Genomic DNA, 15,813 nt, shown 5'->3' with positions numbered 1-15,813 from the left:
GCCCATTTAGGATAGCGTTTTGAGTGCTTCCTTTACATGTGTGTGTTCCTTCTTTTTTCCTTCAGGCTTAGAGGGAACATGTTCTGCCCGATGGTGTAGGGTCCTGATTACTCCAAGTTTGTGTTCCAAAGGGTGATGGGAGTCAAAGAGGAGGTACTGGTCCGTGTGTGTGGGCTTCCGGTAAACTTCGATGTTGAGTTTGCCGTTCTCTTCAATGTGCACAGCGCAGTCCAGGAAAGGCAAACAGTTGTCCTTTGTGTCTTCCCTGGTGAACTTGATGTTTTTATCCACAGAGTTAATGTGCGCAGTGAAGGATTCCACTTCTTGTGTCTTGATTTTGACCCAGGTGTCGTCCACATATCTGTACCAGTGGCTGGGTACTCTTCCTTTGAAAGAGCCAAGAGCCTTCCTTTCCACTTCCTCCATGTAAAGGTTGGCTACAATAGGTGACACGGGGGAGCCCATGGCACAGCCATCTTTTTGTCTGTAAAAGCCTTCGTTGTATTTGAAATATGTAGTGGTGAGGCAGAGGTCTAACAGTGTGCAAACATGGCTGTGCCATGGGCTCCCCCGTGTCACCTATTGTAGCCAACCTTTACATGGAGGAAGTGGAAAGGAAGGCTCTTGGCTCTTTCAAAGGAAGAGTACCCAGCCACTGGTACAGATATGTGGACGACACCTGGGTCAAAATCAAGACACAAGAAGTGGAATCCTTCACTGCGCACATTAACGCTGTGGATAAAAACATCAAGTTCACCAGGGAAGACACAAAGGACAACTGTTTGCCTTTCCTGGACTGTGCTGTGCACATTGAAGAGAACGGCAAACTCAACATCGAAGTTTACCGGAAGCCCACACACACGGACCAGTACCTCCTCTTTGACTCCCATCACCCTCTGGAATACAAACTTGGAGTAATTAGGACCCTACACCACCGGGCAGAACATGTTCCCTCTAAGCCTGAAGGAAAAAAGAAGGAACACACACACATGTAAAGGAAGCACTCAAAACGCTATCCTAAATGGGCGTTCTTAAAGTCAGCAAAGAGGCACAGAAAAGAAGACCAGACACCAGTGAGGGAGGATTAGAAAGACAGACGCAACAACATTGTCATCCCCTATGTAGCCGGTGTATCAGAGAAACTCAGGAGAGTTTTCTCCAAGCATGACATCCCAGTGTATTTCAGACCCAGCAACACGCTCAGACAGAAACTGGTTCACCCGAAAGACAAAACGCCAAAACACAAACTTAACAACGTGGTGTTTGCTGTACAGTGCAGCGAGGAATGCTCAGACCTCTACATTGGAGAGACCAAACAGCCACTTCACAAGCGCATGGCACAACACAGAAGAGCCACCTCCACAGGACAAGACTCAGCAGTCCATCTGCATCTTAAGGATAAAGGACACTCTTTGAGGATGCCAATGTTCACATTTTGGACAGAGAGGACAGATGGTTTGAAAGAGGAGTGAAAGAAGCTTCTATGTCCACTGTGAGCGACCATCTTTGAACAGAGGCGGGGGTTTACGACACCAACTCTCTGCCATCTATAATCCAGTTTTGAGATCCCTTCCCAGACGCCTTAATGCCCACTCACATCCTGGGCCATCTGACCTCAGGAATTCGCATGATAAGGTGGGGCCAGGTTTCACAATGAACACACCCGAAACTCTGGCTGATTGGGACCCACACCCAGTTTCACACCTTGGCTCAGGCGATTAGAGGATCATCAGGGGGTCCTTTTGTCCCTCTGTGGGGGGTTACTCCCACTAGGTTTATATCTGGGACTCTCCACCATTTGACCTTAGAACTGAAGAAGCTTCTCGGATGAGAGGTGAAACGTCTTCAAGCAACTTAAAGAAGTCCAGACGCTTTTCTTTGCAAGCTCCTTTGACCATGTTCAAGAAGGTGCTAACATTGTTCCCTTGGCGTCTGGGGAAGCTGAGAGGAGCCTTCATCGGATCAGAGAAATGACACATTTACACAGCAATAAACTGCCAAATGAAAATGAAATGCTGAAGAGTGAGATACAATTAAAGAATGTAAACATAGCAAAGGGACGTAAAGAGGCTAAACATGAATACATTAATTGTAAATGTGAGCGGCTGAATGAAGAAAGATAACTGCTGAGCTGGTGACAAATAATTCCTTAGAGGTGTTCAGCGGTGTACAAAACCTTCCCATAGTTTCTGCTACCGCAGCCAATTTGATGAGAAATGGTGGTTCCTACAATATTGCTTTAAATGAAAAATACTCAGAGTAACCTGGTGACAGAATTTCTGAGCTCTATACCTACATCTCTGCACCTTATTCTTCTCTTTATCCATATTTTTCAGGCATTTAAAAAAAACTTTTAAACAAACAACTGTGTAAAATACTTCTGAAAGTACTTCTCAAAGTGCCAAAGAAATGCAGGAATACTGTGTCCCCCACATTTCTGCATTTCATCTCACTGCATATAGATGCTGCTTCCTGCGCTGACAATAAAGTCTAACACTAAACAACACTGAACTCCGACATCATATCATCATTTCTGTCAGTAACAAGCTAAAAATATACATATGTCCACTTCCTGTTCTGATAACTAATCCTTTCAACCAGCTGTGGCTCAGGCAGCACTTTTAGTTAGTAAAACACTCACAGCTGGAGTCTTACATTCGTATGTGTCTATACGTCGCTTTCATCAAATTGGTTTTGTATGCCTGCAACAAACACCCAAATATTTTCTCCCGATAATTAATCCTTTTTCTTGTTCAGTGTGAAATTCATTGAAACAATATGATAAATAATCACAACAATCCTCTCAGAGCCACATCAGTATAATGAACCAAGTCAAATGACTTTGCTTCTATTTAAAAAAGAAATCACTAAGCGTGAAAATTCATCAACCTCAGTGGCTGACAGATTTAATAAATGGCCTTTCCCCATTCCCACATCAGGCAAGTGAGGTCTTTTGGGCATGTCCTACCAGGACCACAGAGGGAGACCCCAGAGGTGGCCCATGGCAGCCCGGAGAGTTTATATATGCCCGTTGTCTTGGGAACACCTTGGTGTCCCCCAGGTCATTGCCTGCTTTAGTGGGAATCTGACAAATGTTGTTCTTGTGACAGTGTCAAGGGTCCCTTCAACTCTGTCACCACTGTCCCATAAAACATCTACATGTAGAGCTTCACAGTTAATCATGTTTAAATGTGGTAAATATTTTAAATTTTGTGTATTTTGAATCAAAGTCATTCAATTTCAGGCTAAAAAAATGACACTGCATTTGACAAAGAGCACTATAGACCAACTCATGCAAGTAAGGATTGTGTTATAAATGGCCGTCACATCGTCTTCTGTCATCTAAAGTTGTTATTCTCTTACTGTTTGACAGATGTATGGTTTTCCATTCACATGTATAGGAACGCAGAAGCCAAACTTTTTCACTGTATTCTTTTTAGTGACAGTAGAGTAGCCCAGGGGTGTCAATTTCTATCTGTCTTCCTGCCATTCAGCCTGCTGCTCAACCACTTTGATCCAGAAGGTAACTGAAACAACTGCTGTTAAACTGCAAAGCGATTCAGTTCAGGCATTCATGGTCCTCGCAGAATAAAATCTACTGACATCTTCTGTTTTAACTCCAGATTGACACCTTTGTGATTTTCTTTTCCTTTAGGAAGTGGCTTGACAGCGATCACAGATGACACATCATTCATTCAGCATGGGTCATCAGGTGGGCAGCTGCCTTCGTGGATGTCTCATTAATTTAAGAGCAGTATATCAGATGACTAAATCACCTGAGGGCTAATCCATAATCCCTGTCATCTTAGATGAACACCCTTCATATCCAGCCACAATTTTATTTTATGCCGAAATCTAGTTGGCCCTGTTTATCAATAATGAGTTGATATTTTATGCAATCAATAACAAATGTACCCTATAACTATGATACACAGAAACATGTCTGGAGGTGTTTTCATGAATGAAATTAATCAGTTTTTCTTTACATTTCTGAACTCTTTGGGATTCAAATATAAAAAAAGCTCCCTCTGTGTTTATGAGGCTTCACAAAAATGCTGATAATCACCTGGTGAGTCGAACTTTACCTGGTATAATATCACAGGGAAAATAAGTAAAACAGAGCAGCGCTTTACACTGTTACACACTAACTTGTTGACACTGAATGTTTCAGCAGACACTAAAGGACCGACCTCTTCTCTACAAACTAATCCTGTTCCGACATATTTTTTTCTAAAACATAATAAATCATGTTAACTGTTAATCTGGGTGAATCTTAAAGCTTTCCACCAACAAGCAAAGTCGGTTCTGCATCAAACTAATTACTGGTCTGTCCTTCAAGTAGAAGTGAGCAGCAGTCTTTATGCTCGAGGTCTACAGAGATGATCTTACAGAAACCTGATCAGTAATACTGTTGATATTACTGTTGATTCAGTCTTATGTGGATATTTTTTATCCGTGCACCAAAAGAATTAAAAATATATTATTACCTAAACTCTTGTCTTTGTGTCATATGTCTAAGAGGACCAGGGATCTTTTAGAGTAAATATTTAGACTTTAGACACGTGCAAAAAGGTTACTGTGTTTTTGTTTTGGAATGTAAAGTGTGAATCTAAAGGGCTCATCCATAATATATCACTTATGACAAGCACTGCTTGTACTACTGTCTCTTTCTGTCTCTCACTTTCTTTCTTTCTCTGGAAAACACGTTAAATAATTAAAAACAAAACAAGTGTTCCAGCAGAAAAGATTTTTCGTTGCCATTAACTGCTCTGAAATTACCAGACTAATCGGTGCTGCTCTGTTCTTCACACAATTACGACTTTCAGAAAATTAATCTGAAATAATTTTGAACATTTAAAAGTTTTAGTCGTTTTCATTTTCAGAGAAGAGGATGTGTTATATTGGGGTCTTCAATGCACAATAAATTTTATCTGGACAAAACAGAGCACCAAAGGTCACTAACTTCAGGACACTGGTGGAAACTTTTCTCAGGTTCCTTATTTATCCACCAAAAAACTAAATCAAACAAAGAAATGACCAAAAGAGTTCACTAGATACTGAAAGATGCTGTGAAATTCTGCCCTGTACTGGTCATATTTGAGCATACCCCTGACTAATTTAAGTAACTTAAATAAATGTAATTAAATGGGACATAACTGATCATATAGAGCATTCTCATTCCCACTGCGTAACATACCGACGATTTGTCACGTTTTGGGATGAGAACGTGTTGAACAGAGAGCCTCGTATTTTGGCTGGTCAATGAAGCATAAACATAAACGCTGAAGGCTCAGGCATACGGAAAAATGTAAATTTGATAATTGGATTTATTTTAATTAGTTAGAAACACAGACTATAACAGAAATAGTCTGCTCCACTATATTTATTTTATTATAGGAGTCTAACTTCTGTTTTTTATAAACACATGGCTTCCTTGTTATGTAGACATCTCTTTCTGGACTAAACCTCTGATCCAGCATGGTTACCTTTAGCTCCACCCCAAAGTTGCCTATAAAAAGCACAGAATGACTGCACACACCCGTCCCATGTCTCCAGTGAAAATCTGTTTGCCAGTAAGCATTTTTGAACAGAACAGTACCCAACCTACACTACACACAAAATAAAAGCATATTTTAAATAAACATTGAGATATTTTCTTATCCATCTTATTCCATCAGTCTGGAAGTTAATGTGATTTTTAAGTGAAGCACAAACCACACTCTGAGAGAGAGCTCTTTCAGATACGCTCATGTGTCTGTGCTCATTTGCACCACTAGCTAACTTGCTAAAAGCTAGCTAGAGCATATACTGGATCCAATGATTTGGTTTTTGCTTTGTGTCCCGGACAGATTACATTGCTGCACACATCTCCAGTGATCTGGACCAGAGTAGGATCATCGTTGTTGTTAATCCACAGCTGTTGTAGATGGTCAAGATAACAAGCCAGTGAGACATGTTTCCTGCTTGCCATGTCAGTGACTGTCGAAATAACACAAATTCTTCAGCACTACCTTAAAAATCACCTTTTATGGGTTGGGTGGGTATGTTCTCGATTTAACCCCCAACCCCAAGTAGCATGTCTGTCCATTTCTCATTAGACATAAAGAGAATGCTCAGGGGCATTGCTTCCACTGTGTAATACATGTCATCAGTTGAGCCCGGTTTAACTCTGCAGCACTGTTTTGGCTCATTTACAGCTCTCTCTGCAGCCCACAGTCACTGCACACAGAGTAGATTTTCTTTGGACTTATGAACCATTTAACAATTCAAACGCTCTCAGTGGCTTTGAACTGCCAAGCAATTCTTTCTTTTTAAACTCTGGCATTTTTTTCCTTTATTCATAAATGTTTTTGTGTTAGACTGCAGAATTGCATTGCCCTCTGAATCACGACCACCTCGGCAAAATCCTCAGAGGCCTGATTAAAACTCACAGCAACAGCAACGAATAAAAACAAATGCTGATTACGTGAGGATACAAAACATGTCAGAGAGTTGATGAGAGATAATAATAAAAGTCTGTTTTTACTAGAGTCGACAGAAAGTCTTTGCAATCCTTCAAGTGCAGCATTAAGAAGAAACTCCTTCAGGTACTTTTCAGCTTGGTGCAGCGGTCAGCAAAATCCTACCCTGCTTCACTGCTCGATGACTCCTTTTATTTCTTTTTAGTTGGACTGTCATGACTCCCAAAGTAACACTGAAGAAAAGTGCAGTGCAGAAAATGTCTCTCACCTTACATCTACCGCATCCTCCATGACTGTCATGTCTGTCTTGCATTTGGCTGATGGGTTGATGGCGAGCTCAGCAGGGGGGATGACAAAGCTTTTACTTAATGGCAGCCACATCCCTTCTCCTAGGGTGTACGTGAATCTGCAAGAGGACAAGAAAAGTAGATGAGAGTGTAAGGTAGGGTTGTAGGTTTAGGCTTTTCGGGGGAAAATAGATCATTAAGGCCTTTGAGACTGTTGGCAGCCCCTTTCAACTTCCAGCTGCTAGGAAATTACCCAACCAGTTGGCGAGAGGCTGCTGGAAGTTGCTGACTTTTGCTAGGCGAAACTGTTTGCAAAGAAACAAAATGTTCACTTGCTCCCTGATATATCCCGCCTATTAACAGATGCAATGATGAAGAGCTGATTAGTGTTCTTCATTACACCTATGATAATTATCAAGCAAGCACAGCGTGTCCTTTGAAATGGGTTTATTTTGTTAACAAAAACAGAATTTAGCCGGCGTTCATCATGTTGGTTTTGCCCTGTAACAGGTTCTACTTACAATGACATCATTATTTCAAATTTTGGCAAAACAGCGGTCTAATCATATATATGAGACAAAATACCTAAGAATAATAAAAGTAAATAATAATAACAGTAATAATAATATGATGATGATCTCATAAATGCTGTTTCTTTACATAGAAAAACAAATGTAGAGAATACTACTTTTTTTGAATTGTGACTAAAAGTCGTGAGAGTTATTTGAACTGACAGCAGTTGAAATCCTGTTTCTGTGAAGTGTTGAATGGCGAAAGGTTACTACAGTTAAACATATTACTAAGTAGTTCATGAATGGCAACTGCAATGTCTTTTTTGATTTGTGTCTACGAAGGTGTGCAAGCCTTACTTTGCATGTATGATCGTATTTGTAAGGTGTTATTTGGTTTTAGGCTTCTAGTCCTGCAAATGTGACTTTTACAACAACTGAGGGATAAATATTTACAGTATATGAAACTTCAGCAGCACAAACACCAATAGTGAATTTGAGTGAACTGTTATTTCCAAGCAAAGAACAAAATCAAGAAGTTAAAGATCTACAGTCATGGTTCTGGGTCAGCTTGATCCAGCATTCTGAGTTGCGTGGGTTTTGGTATTATTGTGTATTATGGTTTATGATCCGATTCTCTGGTTGTGCTGTTTTGATTATTATTATCTGGTGTTTAATTCTTCTTAAGAGTTTTGTTCTTAGGTTTGGATTCTGTGCTCCCTCTGTTCAGCGTCCAGTCTGTGCCTCTGCGTCCTGGTCTTGTGTCTCTGTGACTGTACATACGTGTCGTATTTCCTGTTTTACTTTGATAGTCTTTGTGCTATGTCAGAGTGTCTACTTTTGCTCCCCTCGCTGTGTCTCCCTCCGGTTCCTCGTTTCCCTCTTTGCGCGTCGTCGGATCGTCTGCATTGCTGCATCGCTGCTGTGTGTCATTCCCTCCATGCCTCAGGCTTCAGGCTAGTTTTCCCAGTATAGGTTTTGTTTGTTCTTTTCTAGTTTTCCTTGCCGTTTATTTGTAACATCTGCTCAGCCATAAATAAAGGCTCATTCTCTGTTAACATCCACATTCATCTCCATTGTCTGCGTTTGGCTCCTTTCTAATCTACACGCTTGGCAAACCATGACATCTACATTAGGCGATAATAACATGGTTTTATACTTTTAATAGTAATATTCCAGTTATATATGTCTTTACTGACATGTTTATTGTCTAATGTTTAAAAGCTTAACACACAGCTTATGTGGTCATTTTTGGAATTGTCAAGTGATTCTTTATATTTTTATTTGGGTTCTTGCTGTTTTTTTTTTTACCATTAAGCAGAAAAAAAGGTTGTATTATTTATTTACATGGTTAGGCTGAACTCGATGCAGCAGTAGTCTTTTAGGTTCTGCATCAAAAAGTTAGTGAATGTTAAAAGTATAAAGGCACAAAAAGTTAAAAAGAACTGCAGAAGTGAGGGCTGCGTTGGTTTATTAAAATCTGAATAGAAAACTAAAGATTAAATAGAGACATCGAGGATATAATGGTTATCCCAGTGACTTATTACTGCACAACTTTAAAGTTGAGGAACTTAAAGGAAACACGAAACAGAGGAGAATGCCCCAAACTGAAAATGCAGTGTCTAAAGACTTTCAGTGGACGATTAAAACTTCAGACCCTGAACTTTTAAACGACTCCCATTAAACCCTGCATGTCTTATTAATGCTGAGTTGTCAAACTTGTTCCCAAGTTTGAAGTCTCAAAGGCAAATTGCATTAACCTTCGTATCATCATCATCATCAGGGCATTTCTCACAAACCTTGGAAATCCACCAGTCAGTGTTTCTGACTAATGGCATCGTGTTTGTTACAGGTTATTTATTTTACCTTTCAGCTAAGTTATCCTTTTTGCATAACTCTGACTTGAGCAGAAGGGCACCGAGTTAATGGACAGACTGCATAGCAAATGAGGCACCCGGGCAAAAAAGGGCCCATAAGAGTTTCCCCCAAGACAAAACAGGGCCATAAATCTGTAAACAACAGATGGTTGGAACAAGGGCTTTAAAACAATTCTTTATTTGTGAGTCAATGGACATCATCAGTCTTTAAACACTCTGCAGATGAAATGTAATGCTTCAAGTTTTAGTTAAACAGCGCATGCTGATTAACATCAAATGCATTATTAGTGCTGATGAATAATTCATGGATACTTGTAATACAAAAAGGGGGGACTTGTTGATTAAATAGTTAACAGGCATTTTTCTGCAGACTAAACATATTTCCTCATTTACAATTGTTCAATTTGCATTTAATAAAATGCTAACGTAGCATAAAGGAAAGGGCAGTGAATTGTGGGTGCTGCATGCATTACCAGTCGCTTTTAGAAGCGAAGGATTAAATCACTATAGAAATGGAACACTTCATTATATCCACACAATTACTCCCTTTGTTCCAAAGTTTAAAAGATTCGAGTGGATCAAAGTGTTGTTGCCTGTTTACTGCAAAACACTTGGCTGTAGCAAGTTAGTATAACATGGAAGTCCATTAAAATAGTAATATTTCCATATTGCTTCAAGACACTGTTGCGCTGTTGCTACCTCACATTTCTCCTGCGGGACTGTGTATAGCAGGAGTGCTGAAATTCCCTGTGATGCGGTATGACGTATATGGGTGACCGCAGGACAAATTAGCAGCCACTTAATGAGCGCAGCTTCATAATGGACAACTGGGGACTTGTGTGCTACTGTACGACTTATTTGGTCCAACCTAAGAGAAAGTGGTGGTGGAAAACACTAAGAGGCCCCGAGAGGAAACGGTTGTTGAGTGGAAAACATGTTTGCAGTCCGCAGAGGAACTCCCTGCGGTTAATACTGTGCAAATAGGAAACACTGTTTGCGAATGCTGACTCTCACCATTTAGCTCCTCCAACACGCAAGAATTTTGTTTGTGTTGTTGGGTTTCCTTTGCTTTACTCTCTATAGCGTTTCAATTTCACTCAGCTAATTAGCTTTTGTGTTGAACAGTAATATCTGAGGACGGCTTCGCAGGTCAGCGAGTGCTTGCTCAAAATTCAAGGTCTCTTCTAATGTGTGGAGCAAACAGGGACGTTTGAGGAAGTTTAAAGCTAAAAATGTTTAAATTAGGATGGATGGCTGTGTTGAAGGCGCCAGAGGACAACGAGATTTTAAACTATTGTTGTAATAAAGGTGGGGAGCCTGCTGCAGAAAGCATGCTGGCAGGCAAGGAAATGCATCAAAGCATTCCAGCTTCGAATGTGTGTCGAATGTGTGTCCCAGCATAGGGACAATGCTAACAATGATAAGAACGGTTCACGTCAACTGTGCAGTCACACAAACTTGTTGTTGCTGCTGTGCTGTCATGAAAGGAGTCAGAAACTTGTAATGAAGGCAGTGGCACATTCCTTCTTAGATCTGCTCTTTCTCAAGTCGGAGAACTTGGCAAGAAAAGCAGTTGAGAATATTGTTAGATACCTCGGTCTCAGACAAGTGGCCCGATACCCTGATGTGTTGTTGTGAATGTTGATGATTTTTCTCTCAGCTATATGTTCTCTTCAAGGCAAAAGCCTAAAGCAACGATCTCTGTCATAAGACACAAGGGAAAAGATTAAATATATATTGTAACGCTGTGTTTGTAACATTCATCTGTTCTTAAAAGCATAATAATTTATAACAGCAGCTGTAAATTAGCTACCTTTATCTGACAAAAGGCCAGCATTCACTTGCTTTTCAGGGCTCATTCAATCTGAACCGACATCTGTGAACTATATCTGATTCTTTAGTAACTTGGAAATATGTTTGGTGCTTAGCAAGTCATTTGTCTTAACAGTTTGTGCTGTCATATATGCTAAATAAAAGGTGAATATCCTGCATGCTCGAATTTGTCTTTCAGGTCTTTTGTGTTGTTTTTAGACTCTTTATTGCTCTTTGTTGCTCATCAGTGCAGAATTGCTGAAGAAATAGCAAGGTATTTACAAAAGTCCCATAAGTATTTGGAAAATAACAATATTTGTCATTTAGCACCACAGCAGATTGTTTGTTTTTGATTAAAACATGCTAGCTACCGCTCACCGCTTGTCTGCAGGCTTTATTAAATGGAAAACTTCCACAACAGTGTCCACGCCATAACACTGCAACAGACAATGTTTCTCTAGGATTTTCAGCCCAAATGTCACCTGGCCTTCCTGTTCTTGAGTATAATAGCGAGAGTTGCAGTGAAAAGCTACCACATGCCACGAGTTCAACACGATGGGATCAAATCAACATGGCTGCAAAACCGCTTTACAGTCAACTGTCTAATTACACTTGTGTCATGGTTCGTATTTTGAGTTTATTATGTTTTGGTGTAATTTTGCATCATGGATTGTTTTCTTGTTCTCTTGTTGTGGTTGTGATGATTATTATTTGAGTTTCATGTATCTGTTATCCATGTTTTAGGAATTGTGGTTTCATGTATAGTTCAGTTCCATGTGTCATTTTCTGTCTCTGTGTTGAGTCCGTGTCTCTGAGTTGTGATTCATGTTTCCTGTTTTATTGTGAAAGTCTTTGTCTTATGTTAGTGTGTGCAGCTTTGTTTCCCCCGTCTCGTTAGCCCTGATCTCCCCCAGCTGTGTCTCCCTTCTGTGGCCCATTCCCTCATTACTACCCTGTGTATTTAAGCCCTGTGTTTTCCCATGCTCGGTGTCGCGTCGTACCCTCAGACCCTGCCTGTGTGTGCCTGCTTGGTTTCATGGTTTGGTTTGGTTTGGGTTTTTGTTTCATGCCAGCAATAAAAGCTGTGGTTTTAGTTACATTTCGTCTCGGAGTCCTGCATTTGGATCCACATTTCTACCTGCCCGCACACAGAGCCCTGACAACTTGAGCCTGTATGAATGGAGACAATTTATAAAATAAAAATCTTTAACAGTTGATGCAATAATTTTGTTAAACTAAAGCTCAAAGTCTGCACTTCAATCACATCTTCTTGGTTTGATTTAAGATCCACTCTGTAATGGTGGCGTAAAATTACAAAAAAACCCAAAACACTATGAACTTATGGACCTGAGAAGCAATATGGAGTCAGCATGGACAGAAACTGTTCTGTCACACACTTGACTTGTTCAGTGTTTTCAATTTCAATTCAAATGAAACATCAGCCATTGTTCCGTTATAACCTTTTTAAAGTGATTTTTTAGCAGCAGGGTAAATATGCATCAAGCATTAATTCAGACCTTGTCTGAAGTGGTCAACTAAATTAACTTTTCCAATCAATTTCATGAATGTGTAGCATTAAGATTGTTTTAAAAATCAATTCTCAACAGCAGAGCAAACAGCTTATGTGATGTTTCTCCCATCTGAAAATCAAACCTCTTGCTCCCTTTCATAGTGCATTTAAAACCGACAGAGTTAGAAGGTATTCTGCAGCCGGAGCTCAAAATCCTCCCCTAATCATAAGGGAGAGACACAATCAAAGCTATTGTACCTGAATTCTAACAAGTTATTTGACTGCAGCACCACAGAAAATGCAGTCAGATAAAACAAAGTTTTGTGAAGTTCTCCTTACCTGAAAATGCGATCAGAGGGTTGTTCTCCCATCACAAGATCAAAACCGCGCTGGAAGATGGTGTAAGGCCAGGGACTGGCATGAAAAAGAGGAAAGAAAAAAGAATAGATCAGAGGAACAGAAAAAAGGTGAGAGAGAATAAAATTGTGTGTTAAAATCAAAGCCTGCGAAGTGTTACATTTTTCATTGTACCATCCTCCTAATCTAAACCCCCTAGACATCGAAACACTAGCCATGTTTCCGTGTGTGACTTTGAGTTTTTCCCGCCTCGCAGAGCCCAACAAATCACAACCAGCATTGCAGTGTGCACTACGTGTAAACATAATGATTGAAAAATGTGTTTCTCCAGCAGCTGACATGCAATGTGACTTTGACTCATATCTATTTACCAGGGGAGGGGATAAGAGAGGATGACTGGGCGAGACAGAATGGGAGAAAGGGTCAAAGTGAAAGGAGAGAGAGACGGAAGGTGATGGAGAGAGTGCACAAAGGAGCCAGTGAGAGTGGGGGCATCAAAGGGAGGAGACAGATGCCAAGAGGCAGAAGCGAGAGAGGGGCAATGATGGAGATTAATGGGGAGTGGCAGCTCCGGGACTAAACAGTCTGCAAAGTGAGAGCGTAAGGGGGAGAAGTGACAGGGGACCGATGTCATTCTGAGCAAACTCCACCACTACTGTAAGCAAAAAGAACATTGAGGAAGAGCTGCATCCACACCATAGGCCGTGGTCATTAAACATTTAAGTCACCCCAGGGTGCTCACTCAGTTACACAGGTGTGACAGGGACTCAGGGAGAGCGCCAGGGAAATGAGATAAAGAGGTGCAGAGTTACGTAGATGGGCAAAGGGGGCAAATTTCTGACGTTTCATAAAATGCAGACAAAGATGAAAACATTTCCGACTTGCACTGAGGCTGGCGTGTGATACAGAGAATACATGCCTGCCGGCGACGTGATCGATTAGGGATGTATGATTTGACTTGTTCAGGCCATCATCACATTCACTCTTCACACTGATTGGTAGAACGATTTCAAGGTGCAGCAGAATCTAGTACCAGTCCACAAGAACTAAAGAAGTCACAGTGGGGTACCTCTTCATTGTTACCATTTGTTAACAAGTTGTTGCCCAGACATATCGCTCTGGAGCTAAACTTTAGTGGGTCCCCTCGTTCTCACAATATATCTCCCTGTGGTCAGTGCATGTCTTTCTTTTTTCTAAGAAAAGAAATGTCATGAGCACTCTAGTCAATATGTTTTGGTATAAAAACACACACAGAACAAACCAAGAAAACTCCACGAGACAGTTTAAACCAGTAACACCTCACACGCACACTTACACACACAGCGGTCACCGAGTGGCCAGCACTGTGGCACCAGTGTTCGCCAAAGGTCAAGGACTTTTTAAAGAAGCAGATGTGAACTCAATTAAGTGTTAATATAACTTCCTGGAGAAGAGCCTGAAACAGCATTTTTAAGGCCAAAAAATATCGAGTCATCACTTGGAATCATTACAGAACTGGTGACTTTGAGGTCAAAAGACGCAGAGATCATAAACCACATTAAAGCCACTGAAAATTAACAAATCTACCTATGGCCGAAAATGATTTAAAGATAGTACTAAAAGTCACGCAGCTGTCATTGCAGCCACATTACTGGATATATTATGGGTTCGGAGGTACATACCAACTTAATACTAACAGTTAAAATACTCGTCACAGCAGGTACTTCACCGCCTGTGGCTGCATTGAGTCTGCAAGAAATTACACCTAAAAACTAAACTGAACACAGAACAGACATGAATTTGCTTGGTTTTAGAAAACCATGTTGTACTTCAGTACAATTTATTACTGCAGTTGTGATTTTTGGTTGAGGTGCTAAAATCGTGCTGTTCACTTCCACAGGTGGAAGCTGCTGGAGAGACCCTCGATTGATGTATTCCCAAGCCTGTAAGTGACCACTGAGAGCAGCCGACAGCAGGCAGTAAGTCCTATGGTATCTGTGTTCGCTGGGGGGTAATTGTTGGCTCTCTGTCTGCAATATTGTAAGATTTTGACCCTGCTAGGGAAAGTGCCTATGAACAGCAGACTTTAGGATTTGTTGATAAATAAAGTCAGAGAATAGAGCTGTAGAAATGTAAATCTGAACATTCTGCATAATAACACATCTAATCTGTTTTATGCAGTGACATGACCTCGGGACAAGCGGAGGACTGTAAAACTAGGAATTGTATCAGGCAGACGATGACATCGATTATAAACAAATACCCGAGCAACAAAGAAAAATGATCTCTTTACAGTACATGCCGATGTGCACAGCTAATTACCTGCATTAGAAATTTTTATGTGTTCAAAAATATCAGCTGTACTTGTCAACATTACTGTTCCTTTTGATTCTTGCAGGCAAATTAATACCACTTGGTTTGATGCGTAGGGTGATTCCTTTGTTGTTGACTTTGGGATGGTAATGAGCAATCACAAACCATTATGAGGTGATTATCATAACTTACCCCTGATTGGGCCCCCACTCACTGCGGATGCAGAGGTGCTTGTGGACCGGGTCCTTCATGTAGCCGTCTAAGCAAAGGCACTCTCCTGCAAGCAGAAAGCCAGTGATTCAATCATGTCTTCATTATAGTCAAGCCTTGTTTAATTCATTAGAAATTTCCCTCTGCCCCTCTCCTTCCATTTCACTGCAGGAGAGCTATTCTAAAGATGAATCCTCTGCAGAGAAGCACTCTTAATCATCTCTTATTTTTAATGATGTATTCATAGGTGGTCTTTTTTTTGGTTGCTATTTTTGTTTAAATCTCACAAAGAACAGAAAAATAAATTCCTCAGAGCGTTGCAGCAGCAGAATATTTAATCAGTTGTTTCAGTACAGTGCAGCCAGTCTCCAAATGGCTACTAAAAAAAGCGATGGCGCTCACTGCTGTGCGTCATGTCAGTGGATGTGTTTCTGACACACTGATAAGGACGCAGCGTGTAAAACACCGGCTCGCTCCGACACCGTCAGCTCATTAAAA

At 40.7% G+C, this 15,813-nt stretch overlaps 1 protein-coding gene across 7 annotated transcripts in view; it reads right to left on the bottom strand.

Annotated features, from left to right (window-relative positions):
* Positions 1-15,813, bottom strand: part of astn1 (astrotactin 1) — a 488,070-nt gene that overhangs the window by 276,937 nt on the left and 195,320 nt on the right. For all 7 annotated transcript variants that reach the window (XM_082514225.1, XM_082514227.1, XM_082514228.1 and 4 more), the window contains 3 exons: positions 15,298-15,382; positions 12,796-12,870; positions 6,730-6,867 (listed from right to left, as the gene is read on the bottom strand). In XM_082514225.1, coding sequence (XP_082370351.1) covers positions 6,730-6,867; positions 12,796-12,870; positions 15,298-15,382 — 298 coding nt within the window. The remainder of the gene's footprint in view (positions 1-6,729; positions 6,868-12,795; positions 12,871-15,297; positions 15,383-15,813) is intronic.

Source organism: Aulonocara stuartgranti, assembly GCF_965226115.1.
Source record: "Aulonocara stuartgranti genome assembly, chromosome: 18".
Lineage (NCBI taxonomy): Eukaryota > Metazoa > Chordata > Actinopteri > Cichliformes > Cichlidae > Aulonocara > Aulonocara stuartgranti.
This window is presented reverse-complemented; position numbering and strand designations above follow the sequence as displayed.